General features: G+C 34.6%; 1 protein-coding gene across 1 annotated transcript in view; it reads right to left on the bottom strand.

The window, feature by feature from the left end:
* The window catches only part of LOC149771248 (uncharacterized), a 173,390-nt gene extending 159,406 nt beyond the window's left edge, over positions 1–13,984 (bottom strand). Inside the window, exons 1-3 of the mRNA XM_089948690.1 lie at positions 13,423–13,984; positions 5,006–5,112; positions 273–527 (exon numbers count right to left, since the gene is read on the bottom strand). Coding sequence (XP_089804816.1) covers positions 273–527; positions 5,006–5,112; positions 13,423–13,984 — 924 coding nt within the window. The remainder of the gene's footprint in view (positions 1–272; positions 528–5,005; positions 5,113–13,422) is intronic.
* Between the last annotated feature and the right edge of the window lie 672 nt (positions 13,985–14,656).

Here is a 14,656-nt window from a genome sequence, read left to right as displayed (position 1 = left end):
CATAATTATTTAAAAAAGACTATATAATGCCAATTGCAAGATTGTTTACAGATTTGCAGGAAAACAAACTTTCATTATTAAGGAGATCCACTAACGAGAAAGGTTTTTAAAGAAAAGTACAAAAAGTGCAGGTATGTTTCTATTTTGATACACTGCTAAGCTGGATAACTGATAATTCAGTAATCTAATTTAATGAAAATGATCCCTCACATATACTGATATTCTAAGAAAGCAATATATACAACATGTTTAGAGCAAGTTAAACAAATTACCTTGACACCATTAGCCTTTAGGCCCATCAGTAATTCTTCCAAAAGAAGCCATCTCGCTGGAATACTTTCTCCCCAATGTTTCTGTTTAGATGCCAGCTCCACAATCTTCCTTTGTAAATCCTTAAGCTTAGGGTCAACAATAGTGTTGTCTATGGAAAAATCCTCATCAGCTAGGTGAAATCTTGCTGGCCTTCCTTTCAGATAGTGAAATCTAAGCTGCCTGAACACATTTTCACATGTCTCCTGTCGGTTGTCCTTGAATTCAAAACAAACTTCTCAGACTTGTACAATTAATAACAACAGCACATATGAATGGTATAGTTTCAGTCACAGACACCAGTTTACTTCATTCCCAATATTTTCAATTTAGAAAGTAAAAAATTCCATGACATTAAATAGTTAGAATTTAAATAGTTAGAATAAGGACAACAAATCTCTCTCTCATCTTAAATCTATGAGTTGTGGTTATGACAGAAATTGAAGATTATTTTTATTACTGGGTCAGTTTACCTCATGAAGAAGTTGCACTCTTTTACATCACAAAAGTTTAACTATCACATGTATGGTTTAAATGCAGCAGTGTTTTCCACATCTTCCATCTCATGCACAATATTAAAATTAAGAAGAATAAAACAACAATGTAAATCTGAGTAACATTTAATGAGAAAAGATGGGACTGAATTCAAACCATTTGATATTTTAACAATAACAGAATCATAAATATATATCAGTGTGAGATAGGCAAATTATTTGTCATATAAACACCATTTTTATTAAAAGAACTTTCACACATTATAAGATATCTTTGTACGAAATCCCCATGTGAATATGCCTTTCTGTTCAGGTGTTGTCATAACGTGATTTTAAATTGGCTGCTATTGTGGCCATAACTAACATCAGACTTTTGCTATTTTCATTTAGACATTATCATAAGCCTTCCAGTGATAACCACATGTTCATTTGGAGGACTAGCAATGACAAGATTTTCAAAATGTATGCTGTGGTGGCCATAATGGATGTAAAATAAACATGATTTATTCTTTTAGGACCAACAGCGAAGAAAAAACATGCTGATATGGCAATCCATGTAGGAGGAGAAACAAAAATAAAACTTTCAAAATGACAGCTGTTATGTTCACATTGGACACCAGATCCATTTTCATTCAGAATCAATAAGACATTGCAAACCTTTTAGCTAAAATCCCATTGTTATGTGTATCTATACTGTGTGCTTAACCTTTTGCTCATGATTGTAAGTTATAAACAGATTTGTTTGTTACATAGGTAATTTATGTCCATGATTGTATGTTTTGCTGGTACACAAAGACTTTTTATAACATTTTAGTTCAAGGCCAGTCTTGTTTACAATTAGATTTTGTCTCTAAGATTCTTTGACCTCCTTTTATATCATAGGTCAAGTGAAAATGTGTGTAAATAGAGAGCTGATAAATAATTAATTCCTGTTTAAAATCAGTGTTGCTGAAATCAGAAATAATTGGAGAGAAATTATTTGTTCAAAATATTTAATGAATTACTAAAGTGCATATTGACTTTTGGATTGTTGCTGGCTTACTTTGGAATTTCCAAACTCATTCAAAGACATTCTGGACTGCATCACTTGTATATTAGGACATTCAAGACCAATGGTATACCAGGGCATTCACAACAACTGGAATTCACTCAGAGCATTCTATATTTCTGAACTTGCAATAGGACATTTAGGATTATTTGAAATTTAATTCACAATACTGTCAGTGTCTTTCTATTTTCCATCTGTATACTAAGGAAATAAATTACTCATTAAAATGTACATAAACTGTTCTTTTCACTTTCATTCTGTTACATATTTTAAGACATAGACTTATAACACTCATTAAGGAGATGTAGCGATAACATTTTCAAGATGACACCCATATTGGATTACCAAGCAGCACCATATTCATTTAACAATAGCTACCCATGAATCTCTAAATGTCAGTAGGATTTTCGCAACTGACTCAGCATAGTTTCTTAGTGAAAATCCAAAAATCAACAGTCACATGTGGAGTTGGAATCTAGCTTTGTATACAGTACTTGAATAACCTACAACGTCAAGGTGTTTGTTCAGGTTCGCAATGGCAGTTTTGGACAAAACAGCGGAAGATGATTTAGTCATGAGAGGCAAAGTCACTACATATATAATCAACAATTTTATATGGCAGTGTAAGCCCATATCAGTCAAAGTAAATCTGATATTGAAGCACTATCAGCTATGTGACCCAATGAGTAACAGGTCCTGTTGCTGAATCCAGGTATGTGGTGCAGGTTTCCCACTTATGGGAGATCATCGACACATGTTAATCTCTCATATAGACACCTTAGACATGCTTCACAGATTTTGTCACAGCTAGTGAATTACAACTGATCAATGAATACCTGACAAGCTTTGTTTCTGTGACCATCAAAATTGAGGTCACAACCGAAGACCTCTTCCAGTCTGGCACATGGATAATTTAAGACCTTTATAATTTTTTTATCTATCCCCCAAACTGCTCTTTTTCTGATCCATCCAACATGCAGTTCCAATGGCCTTAAAGGCAGCTGCTTTTCCAACCATTGGAGCTGCAACTTCCAACAGCCCTGAGATTGCCAAAACAGAAATAAAATGTGCATTAACACACATATAGACTGTGGTCTGCTTGAACAGCACCAGGTGTTCAAATGAAAAGTAACTGTGTGGAATATAGTGAAAACTCTGGGCAACATGCAGGACTATGTTTATGTTTTGAGCCTGGACCATGCATCCTACCTGCTCCAATCATCCCTAGCCTGAATAATTTATAAAAATGCTACAAATCTAGCCAAAAAATCTATTGGGCATATTTGATTACTGATATAACAATACATTCAAGCTAAACAGTGATACAGTCTTGTCTTTCATATTACAAACAAAATACTGGTCTGATAATTACATTCCTGCAAAAGCCACAAAAGCAAATTCTATAACAATACTATTTGGGTCCAACTGTGTGGATTCTAATGGTATTATGTAATAGCCCACTGCAATTCTCGAAGTGGGCACATACAAGGCCATGCTTACCTATTATGGCTTCCTATCCTGTAAACCCATGATGCTGACTTCAATACAGACTTATGAAGCCTAAAATCACAGATACACATGTGTGCAAAAATATATCAATGGGGTAAAGGTCATGGAATCCTAAAAGTGTTTAGGGATTGAGAATCTGGTTCAGCCAGCTTAAAGCCCCATTAATATACTACTCCATTCTACAATGAATTTCATTCAGATTTAGTTCTGACAGTTAAACCTAATCATATTTCAATCTCTTTCCCCAGCACCAGTTGACAGGACAAAGTTAAAATTTGCTATTCCAATTAGCTATTGATGTCTAAAACACAAACAATATAGTTTCTTTCCAATGAACTTGTCACTTCTTTTCATTTAAAATATTGTCTGTCTTGTCCTTTGATTCTTAACAATTTTACTAACTGAAATGATATCCACAATCATTTAAATCATTCATATGCATTTATTGTATTACAATTAACCATTACTCCCATGCTTTGCATTTTATTTTAATAATGTGCCAGTATTCTTAATTTTGATTAACTTTGATTTTTCTACAGCACTCACTAATTAAGTAATGCTGCCGTAATAGTATTAAATTGTCCATAATGATGTGAAGGTACATAGTACCTTTACAATTTTGTTCCAGCTTTTTATTGTTTAGGCAATTTTCTATAAGTCTTTCAGCAAAGCTACAACATATTAGCCAAATGCAGCCATCAAAACATTTCATGGGATACCAATCCCATCTTTTTGGCATGCATTAAGTGTATGCACATGGAGAGACATCTTTTCTGGACTTTATGGGCAGATGATGGGTGGGCATTTAGCTGAAAGCTGCCACTCATAAGGAATCAAGAAGAATCAGGTAACCTCAGTTCAAAGAATTTGGCAATCCATTATTCTGGAGTATGGGACTCATATGGAAGATCACTATTGTTTCGCTTCAGACACCATTCAGCAGGTACTAAACAGCAGCTCAAGACACCTGTCAGCACACACTGTACACTAAGTACGTGGCATCAAGCGCCAAGTACACATCTCCCATCACTGAGCTAAGCAAACTATGATAGGTGATGGGCACCAGGTTCAGGCGTTAATTCATTAATTATATCATAACAAACACATTTCTAAAACTAAGCATATTTCTAGTAGCATGCCACCGATTGTGCTTCGTGTACAGTTTTAGTTGTCATATAGTAATATCCACTGGTTCACTCCCATATTTCTATGAATTAAGATGTCATATAAACAACATGAATCATACACAATTATTGTGTTCAATATGTACATGTTGATCCGCCTCGGATGTTGTAGGTCACTGGTTCGAACCCCAGCCGAGTCATACTAAAGACTTAAAAAAATGGTACTAGCAGCTGCCTCGCTTAGCGCTCAGCATAAAAAGGTTAGTGTTAGGACTGGTCAGCCTGGTGTCAGGATAATTTCACTGGGTGTGACATGATGCTGCATGCCTGCAGCATGATGCTTCAGTGCTAGACATCACTATAAACTCACACTGTAGACATCGTAACAATATGACTGAAAAATTGTTAAAAGTTACATACAAAAATCCAAAACACACACACACAGAAATTATAATACATTGTCATGATAAACACATTCGGTCTATAAAAACTACACTGTGATGAACTGCATGTAGACTTACCTCCTTAATCTTATCCATGTGTGTTCCCACTAGAATCACAGGAGGACTGGCTGATTCAAGGGATGGTGCACATGAATGTATAGAGTTCAGCCAAAGCTCTGCAAGTTCTGAAAAGAACAGAAAGTTTCAGGTTTGGATACAGCATTGAAGAAGAAACCACTTGAAAGAGGTTGATTGAAGATGATGCCAATTATGCCAATTCAACTGACAACAATAAATTGAAGAAAATATTAATCATGCTAACGGTCACATTTTATTCACTGCAACTTAAAAGAATACATGCAATGTCTATTGCCAATTCCCTCTAGGAAAATTAGGTACTAGTATCATACACAGTAATGGGCAGATATAATTGTAACCCTACAATCAAGGATCAGGAAAAGTAACCTCATTGCAAAGTTTTCACCATAATTCTTTCAAGGTCAACTCATCCACCACAAATAAATGAAGTGTAACAATTTAGGATAGCTAATGTTAACATTCCATTATTAGATGTTTATAAGAAATCTCTATTTATTTCAATAATTTGTATTTCTAATAATATTAATGTTGTATATTAACATTTTAGTGGTTTAAGTCATGATCGCATGTCATTTAACTGTTTTACCATACTTTTAATTTACCCTTTCCTATCTATATGCAGTCTCCCATTTATGTTATTTATTATTTGTTACTCCACATGACAGTCTTTTGTTTAATGTAAGGGAATTCATAAGGTCCTGTGAACATGTTTTCTAGCTGTTGGGCAACACTAAGTTGTAAAATATGTTTAAACTGGAGGGACAAAATAGAACTCAACTGAAATTTCTGATGGAATGCCATGAAGGAATCTATAGAAAAATGTGACTTATCTCCAACTACTGGACCATCACACCCAGTTCACTGAGATTTAGCACCTCGGACAAGATTATTATTTATTTATTTGTTTATTTATTTATTTTCAAGCTACTAAACATGAGCAGCTGGATTATGGCCGAGGCATTTTATACCCAGCCAGTCCATGGCAAGAGAGTTGAAGCATCTGGAATTTCACCCATTTACCTCTTTTATACATTGTTATTAAATATTTGCACAAATAACAACAAACAATATACAGCATACATACAACTCAAGTTAATTTATTTTTTACTGCATTTTTTATAATGCTAATAGGCTAGATTAAAATAAATTTACAAAGTGGTTATAACAAATTAATAGCAATACACTAGACTTGATCAAGAATAAACGGCATACCTATCACTGATAATGTTTATACAGATTACAGAAAAACCCTATCTTGGACAAACATTATCTGAGAACTTCAAGTAGGAATCACATTTTATCAAATCGACTAATGAAGCCAGTACTATATTGGCATTTCTAAAAAGAAAATTCAGACACCGTCCACAGACATGTAGACAAAATGCCTATCTAGCACCTGTCAGATCCATGTTAGAGTATGCTTATGTCATCTGGGATCCATAATACACTAAAAATGTTGAAAGAATTGAGAAGGCTCAGCACCAGGCAGCAAGACTTGTATCTGGTGACTACAAAACCATTGAAGCAAGATGCGTCACAAAAACGTTATCTGTCATGGGTCTACCAACACTCCAAGACAGGCATAGTATGATCCATTTGACATACCTCTAAAAGGTAGTCAAGGGATTAGTGCGGGCTCTCATCAAATATATTTTTTTAAAAAACATTAAGACAAAAATGCCAAATTAAAGACAAAACTTTTCCTAATTTTGAAACTATATACATTGTTAAAAAACTAGTAAAAATAGCAGTAGATGTTTTGTACTTGAGCTATGTAGAACAGAACAATTAAGAAATTCTGTCTTCGTAAAAACATGTGTGGACTGGAATCATCTGAGTGACAGTGTTGAGTGTGCGCAATCAGTGAAGAGCTTCAAGACAGTTCGTATACAATTTTACTAACTTTTTAGTGGCTCTCTCTTACTGTGCAATTTTATGCTATTACTTGCCCTGCACTGTACACATTCAGATTCAGAAATCATAATTAGCATCCCTTTTCATAAAGGCAAGTACAAAAAAATGGATGAATCAATCACAGTGGTAGCAGTGGTGTTCGATTCAATAGCAGAATGGAAGTTTATTAAACTATATATATATATATATATATATATATATATATATATATATATATATATATTTGCCTCCATAACTCGAGCACAATGGGATCCAAAAACAAAAAACATCGACCACACTATAAGCAAGGGCAGGAGTTACCAATGGTACATGTAAAAAAATGTGATGCCATCCCCACTAGACATCCAGAAAACTGCTCAGGTGAGGCTGAGAACTTGGCTGTTTAATGACTGAATCTTCCTTTTATAATTGCATTGAAAATAACTGTCAATGCACTTTTTCTAAAGATGTTGTTTGTTATTTCTTATAAATTACATTTATTTTCAAGATGCCCAGTATCTGAAAATTCATTCCAACTGGTTTCAACAACCATCATGTGTACACAAAAACATCTCTGTACTACGTTAATGCTTTTTGTTGTTTTTGATTAGCCTGGTTCACTGAGTGGTAAGCACAGTAGAGTCTGATGCAGGGAGGTTAAGAAACTGGAGACCAGACTAACCGTTGATACACCACCAATCAAGATTTCTTTTTTAAACAACACATTTATTTTGTGAGACAATCATCTATGTCAAAACTCAGATTTTGCATTGTTAAGCTAGTAAAATATTTATGCTGTGATTTCACTGCAAGTAATAGTGAAACCTCGTATCATCCTTGAGGATATCTCTATGTGCCAATTCTGGAATTCTCAAACACTTGTTTCTCCACAATGGTCCATGTCTGTGAAATAAAACTCTTTATTTGTCGAAGTATTTATTTTGCTTCATTGCCTTGCTATCTTTAATCCTATTTATGACTGAGTAGGTTAATTTAATGTAGTCTAATTATATTACATGCACAAAAACATATGAACAGGGTTGCTAGAGCTTAAGCATGTAGGATTTCCATTCCTTTTAATTTTACTTTTGTTACACCTTTTTTATTTGATACAAAAGATTAAACTAATATGATAATACAAAGGAGTTCATCCTCTAATTCAGACCAACACTTCCACAAATCAGATATCATACACAGCCTGGACTTAATTAAGACCTCAGAGAAACACTCACTTAAATAGCTGTGATGGTAGATTCACACATTCATTTTATATTTAAAAACAAGAGGACACATTGCACTTATGATTAAACTTAAGAGGGACTAAAAGATGGAACTAAAACACAAATTTCAGTTGATAAAAAATTATAATATAGTTTCTTTTTATTTATTAAAGTTTTGCCTCCACTAGGCATGACATTTTCATTCAATAAAACTGTGTTGAACATCATTAGTTACTTTGTGCTAAGAATGTTCTTTGGAAAGCAAATGTATCAAATTATATAATTTCTTATTAAAAGTTGAAAAGTTCATAATGTTGATTAAAATTTCCAAGTTATATCTACCATTTTTGACAGTAAAACAAGCAATATATCAAAGTTTCAGTTTTGATCGCGATTTTCTTCAAGCTCAACAAATAGGAATCAATGTTTTGGTATTATTTGAAGAAATAAATGGCATCTAAAGCTGACCAGCATTATAAGTGGGTTCACAAATGATCAGAGAATGAGTAATTGAGTGTGTGTGTGTGTGTATATCTCTGTGTGTGTGTGTGTGTGTGTGTCTCTCAAAACAGCCAGGACTATAACCAGGCAAGAGTTGTCATTACATCAACTGTGCATACTTTATGACTATGAGACAGGAAAGTCAAGAGTTCGCACAGACTGAAAGGAAATATTCTTTGTTTTGTTATTTTTCCTTGAAAACACTTTGTGCAGACTGACAGGAAATCTTTTTTTTTCTTAATTTTCCTCGAAAACAATTTGCGCAGTCTGACAGGAAATATACTTTCTTTTCTTATTTCTCTGCAAAAACACTATAAAGTCTAGAAAGATATTATTTTTCTTACCACTAACGAACTTGCCCAGATTTCAGTTAATATGCATGTGTGGTATATACTGGCGTATAAACAGGTTCACATATTAGCCGATCCCCCCATAAAAACTGAATACGTATAAACACTAGAAAGTGTATGACCGGTGTATAAGCCGGCCAAAAGAGTCAGAGACAACATCACAAGATGAATGTGGTAAGTTCTAAATGCATTTATGAAGGCAAACTTGCCTTAGCATAAATTACCTATATAACTCTCTCTGGGTTGGCACGTACAATGCTACATAGAAATGGTATAAATTTGTTTGAAAAGTCAAGAAATTTATTTAATTTGCTGTTTTCTTAATGTTTTTGCCTAATTCAGATTCATGTATAACTTGATCAGACAATGGCATGACTTGAACATTAGCGGGTTGCAGTAACACTACCTCTCTTTTTTGACTCAATTGTTTGTTTATGCGTTATTGCATTAGTCTTTTTACATCAGTGCACCAGTAATTATGAGAGCTTTTTGCCTTGAAATTGCAAATGCCAAACTCATTAAAATATTATCCCAGTATGACAACAATGAACAGCAATAGGGTTTGATTCAATGCTCGCAATTTGGCTAGTGAGCGTATTTACATAAATGAAGCCACTACATGTACATTGTAGTTTTGAACATGCACTGAATGAGTGGTGTGATTTGGAATTTTAACGTAGCTTTAACAATTTTTCAGTCATATCACTATGATGTCTGCAATGTGCCAGTTTATAGTGATGTCTAGTACTGGGGCATCATGCCGCAGACATGTAGCATGATGTCCCACCCAGTCACATTATCCTGACACCACGCCGACCAGTCCTGCCACTAACCTCTTAAAGCTGAACGCCAAGCAAGTTAGCTGTTGCTACCATTTTTGCAAGTCTCTGGTATGACTCTGCCGGGGATGGAACCCATGACCTCCCACATCTGAGGCGGACGCTCTAACCACTAGGCCACCATACAAACTGAGTTGTAGTTTGCTTTGATGTAAGTAACCATTCACTCAGTTTTACAAACCTCTGCTAATCATACTAATATCACCGACTGAAAGGCAATTAAACATCAAAGTACTTGTATAGTTGCTGATCAAAATTCCCTCTTAACCCAAGCCAGTTTCATGGTTATAACGATTAACTGGCCTGTATTGATGTCCGAAAACAAAATACAAATCAGCTAATTATAAACAAAGGAGATGCCAAAACATCCAGCTTTCCATTGTGTGGAAAATTATGATTTTGTTCAGTCAAAACACAAAAGTAAATTAGATCAATGATGATCTTAGTTGATCTATATTCAGAATTTTAGCCTTTATTATTATCATACTTTCATGAACATGCAACAGTTATGCTAGTTGTGCTTTGCACAATTTAACTTATGTACCTTTTCATAAAGATTACCTCAATTTGTAGCATCGCTTATATCATTGAAAAAAGAGTAACTCGTGAGCGCTTGGATCAATGTAAATGAAAAAGCTATTACCAGATAGGTGAAGTGTTATCTGGAAGAATGTGATTTGGTCGAAAAAATGAATAAAGCAAAATCTGCACCTAATATGTTTGGGAATACACAAGGATTAAAGTGACACTAGGCACGATTTGCACCGTGTAAGTACTGTACATTACAGCATGGTCTCCTGGGTAAACTCATACTGGCCTCTTGAATTATGAAGGTTTTTTTTACCTTTATTTAATTTCATGTTGGAGAAATCAGAAAATATGCACATGCAAAATAATAACAAAAGCAATCATAGTAGTTTATAACAGTTTAGTAAGTCTTCACTGAGAATATATTTATTCCTATGCATATACATCTTAGGACATGGAAACTAATTGTATTTTCGTGTCCCAAAATTTACGGCCATTATGGGAGTCAACCAAAAACTTTTTAAAAACTTTCAAGTTTATACCTTGACCTGCAGATAAGCCAACCACCCTACTTCCAGGCCTTTATTTTTTCCTAAATTATTCATCTTATATGTGAGTATATATGGTAGTTTTTATCATTGGCTGCTTTTTATTATTTTAATTCTAAAGCCTGCCTAAAACTGTTCAAATTTCAAGCATTAAGAAGGTAAAATGCAGTTAGCATTAATAAGCATTTTATTTTTGACACTGACATTAGTGACACATTCTTCAAACAAGGAGAATCACGAAACATTTTCATGGCAGGAACACCTTTTTGGCTTGGTGCAAGCAATGAGAACACTATCTGAAGAAAGCTAGGATTTCAGGAAATACACTCTTAATGAAGCATATTCAAAATGAAAAATGTCTATAATGTTAAGTGCAAATGATTACAATAACTTGCAGTTAGGATTTGGATTCCATATTGTATCCTTCACAGAGAGAGAGGGAGAGATAGGTACTACAAACAGTTAGTAATCATAAATGCCTTGGATCATGTTCACCTATTTTTTATCTGTATTAGGCATAGTATGCAATAGGAAAAATTAACAGAAAAAGAAACAAAAGGTAAAATATTAATTTCAACTTATGCTCAAATTTACTTGCTAATATAAATATACATGATGTACAGTATTTATATACAACAAATGGCTATATCTTGATCAAGAATCAAGTAAGTTTTGAGGTTTTGCATAGATGATTCTGCTTGTAAATCTATTTGTAAATGGTAAAAAACCACGAATTAATTAATTCTGCAGAAGGGGAACAAAAGGATAAAATGCTGTAGTTCTCATTGTTTACAACAAAAGGTCAAATTATACCTTTATAAGTAGTTTGAAGCAAAGCCATTATTTATTTTAAACAATTAATCTGAATAATGCTAAGATTGGAAGGGGCCCCGAGTGGCCATGTGGTCTAAAGCGCTCACCATTACAGATCAATGCCATCTCACCTCTGTCTGCGTGGGTTCAAGTCTCAGATTCAGCCAATGTGGGTATGTGAGAAAGCCTGCCAGTAGCTTCTCTTGGGTCGGTGGTTCTTTCTGGGGGTTTTCCGGGTTCTTCCTCCACCATTAATACTGGCCGCCATGTATAGCCTATCTTGTGCTGAAAAATGGCGTTAAGCCCTACAACAACAACAACAACAAAGAAAAGATTGGAAGGCAATAAAATCAATGCAAATAAATGATATTAGCTCTACTGATCAGTTTAGAAGATTTTTCTATCACTAATTTGTTTTTCACGAGAATGAAACAATGGCACAGCCTATGGTTATACAGTATGATTCACTTGTCAGAGTACATTGTTATTATCAACATAATGGCAAAGAAAAACAAACCTTTAGAAGAGCTGGTGTTGTGCTTTTAGGTTATCAGTTCATATATGAAATTAACACGTCAATCGTAAGGAAAAGAAGCTGTGTTATGGCTTCTATTGTGCTAGGTTAGGTTTTGTCCAGAAGCGATTATCTTCAAAAACTGTACGTGTCAAACTTGTGTTTAGGATGGCTTTGTGCAACCAAATGTATAAATAAATGAAATGCTACTATGATAATTAATGTAAAATAGTACAGTTTAAAGTAAAATAGATTTAATAATGCTTTTCTTCGCAAAATTTTTTGCTTTTGCAGCAACCACCAGAAGTGTGAATTATCAAGTTTCAATACTATACTGTAATGGTTGGATGTTGGAAGAAATGGTACATTATGAAAACGACAGTGTGTGATTATGGGAACCATCAGACACTGTGTGCTTTTGTTTCACTTTAGTCAGATATGAACGTGATTCTGTCATCAATTTATTTGACATAATTTTTTTTACTGCAGGGAGCACACTATCACACACATTCAGATGATCATTAAACAAGTATACTAAGAAAACTACAACAGAAATAACGACATGAATGCATCTGTAGACTTCAGTAACATAGAATTTAAAAAATGGATTTATTTAATTAATAGTTTGCATTGCATTTTCATATTATAATACATTTGATTTGGCATTATGTACATGTATCACACAACCTTCAATAAAACTAGGAAATCTAAAATTAGCTGAATGGTAAGTTTACAGACAGTACAAAAGAGTAAATTCCTCCCAAAATCGATAGCAATTTTGATAGATGATACACCTCACTCACTCACTCTCTCTCTCTCTCTCTCTGGCATGCTTGCAGGGGTAATAAACAGTAAATCATACCCATAATATCGATACCATGTACAATCCAAGGCAGTCATCATATGTGTTTCCATGACAAAGCATGGTGTACAGAGATATTATCAGCAAGACACTGCAGCAACTCCAGCATCAAAAGCTGAAAGATGGTGGAAGGTTTTTGTTTTAATCCTCTCGATTCTCATTCCACTCCTACTACAAAGCATGTGCATGGGGTTCCCAAATATCATGTGTGTGTATTGTAACTGTGACATACATACAAACATACTTACATGCATAAGTACTAGCCTATCCATGTTCCATCATTTTCTTATGGTGATAAGCAACATAGCCAGATTTGAACTAAACTTACCATGAACCTGATGCTGTCTTTTCCCTTCAATATCAAAGAAGATATCATCATCTGTCACATCATCTGTCAGATGCTGAGTAAAATCTATAACCAATAAGTAAATAGCTCGTTGTGTCAAGAAAGTCTGATGTGTAGTGTAGTAAATGTATTGACCAGCAAAATCCCACATTGCCAATGGTGAATACTCTTCTCTACTTCTTACTAGTTTGTCAGCATTTTCATTTAGAAACTGAAGTATATTCTTCACTGCATCCGTACTGATGTTCATATCAGTATTTCTTAAACTTTGTTCCAGTATTTTCTCCTCTGAAATGTTACTGAAACTTTTCTTTTTATCCCCTGGCAAGATTTTGCTGCTTGCGTTTGAACCTTCATCATCCTCATCGCTATTCTGATCCTCTGATGAATTTGATGAAGATGATTTTCCTCTCATTTGATCTGTTCCTAAACTTGGTGTTTGCTTTACATCATCCCTACTTGAATCTTCGTCAAATACATCTAATGGCATGGATGAGGACTGTTGGATGCTTATTTGGTCTGTTCCAAAATTTCTTGGTTCCATGTGCTGAATGTCAGATTCCTCTACATCAGGAGTTGTCTTCACCTGATGCATGCCATTGCTGTTTTCCACTTCCTCATTGTCAGGTACCTGGCCTTGATTATTTAGGAGCTTACAAAAGCGTTGCAGTTTATCGGATTGTTCTCCATCTGGAATACGAAATAGAAGAGTGGATTTTAAGTATTATGGCAATTTATGAAACAATCCCAGTGACTCTAATCTACTGCATATACAAAGAAACCAACATAAACTTTCAGAAAGTCATTAAAACATATATATGCATGGAGATTCCTCACACTATTTAAAAATGAAACTGGATGACTGAGGAAGAGAAATATGTACTATTTACAAATGAGCATGACCTAGAGCTTCTTCACCCTGCAATGCTTGCCAAGGATTTCATTGACTGTGCCTCTTACTGCTGTGTTGATGTTGGTGATCAAGGAGTCGAAGCTTATTTCTGCAGCACCCAGAATTATGAGTGGTGAAAATTTGCCACCTATTGATGCTTCAGGTGCTTGTGCTATGCTTGGATCTGTAAGTTTTTTTCAGGTTCAAACCTTATCCTTACCTGTCTTGGCTTCTTGGTCTTCCTCAGACGATGTTTGATACTCATCATCAGCAAGTCATGGTCACTTACATTGTCAGTTCCTGTGAGTTCTGGCAGTGTTAATG

The sequence above is a fragment of the Sinohyriopsis cumingii genome, unplaced genomic scaffold, assembly GCF_028554795.1.
Source record: "Sinohyriopsis cumingii isolate HCF-2022 unplaced genomic scaffold, ASM2855479v2 utg002017l, whole genome shotgun sequence".
Lineage (NCBI taxonomy): Eukaryota > Metazoa > Mollusca > Bivalvia > Unionida > Unionidae > Sinohyriopsis > Sinohyriopsis cumingii.
The sequence above is the reverse complement of the archived record's forward strand: the minus strand, read 5'-3'. Positions and strand labels throughout refer to the sequence as shown.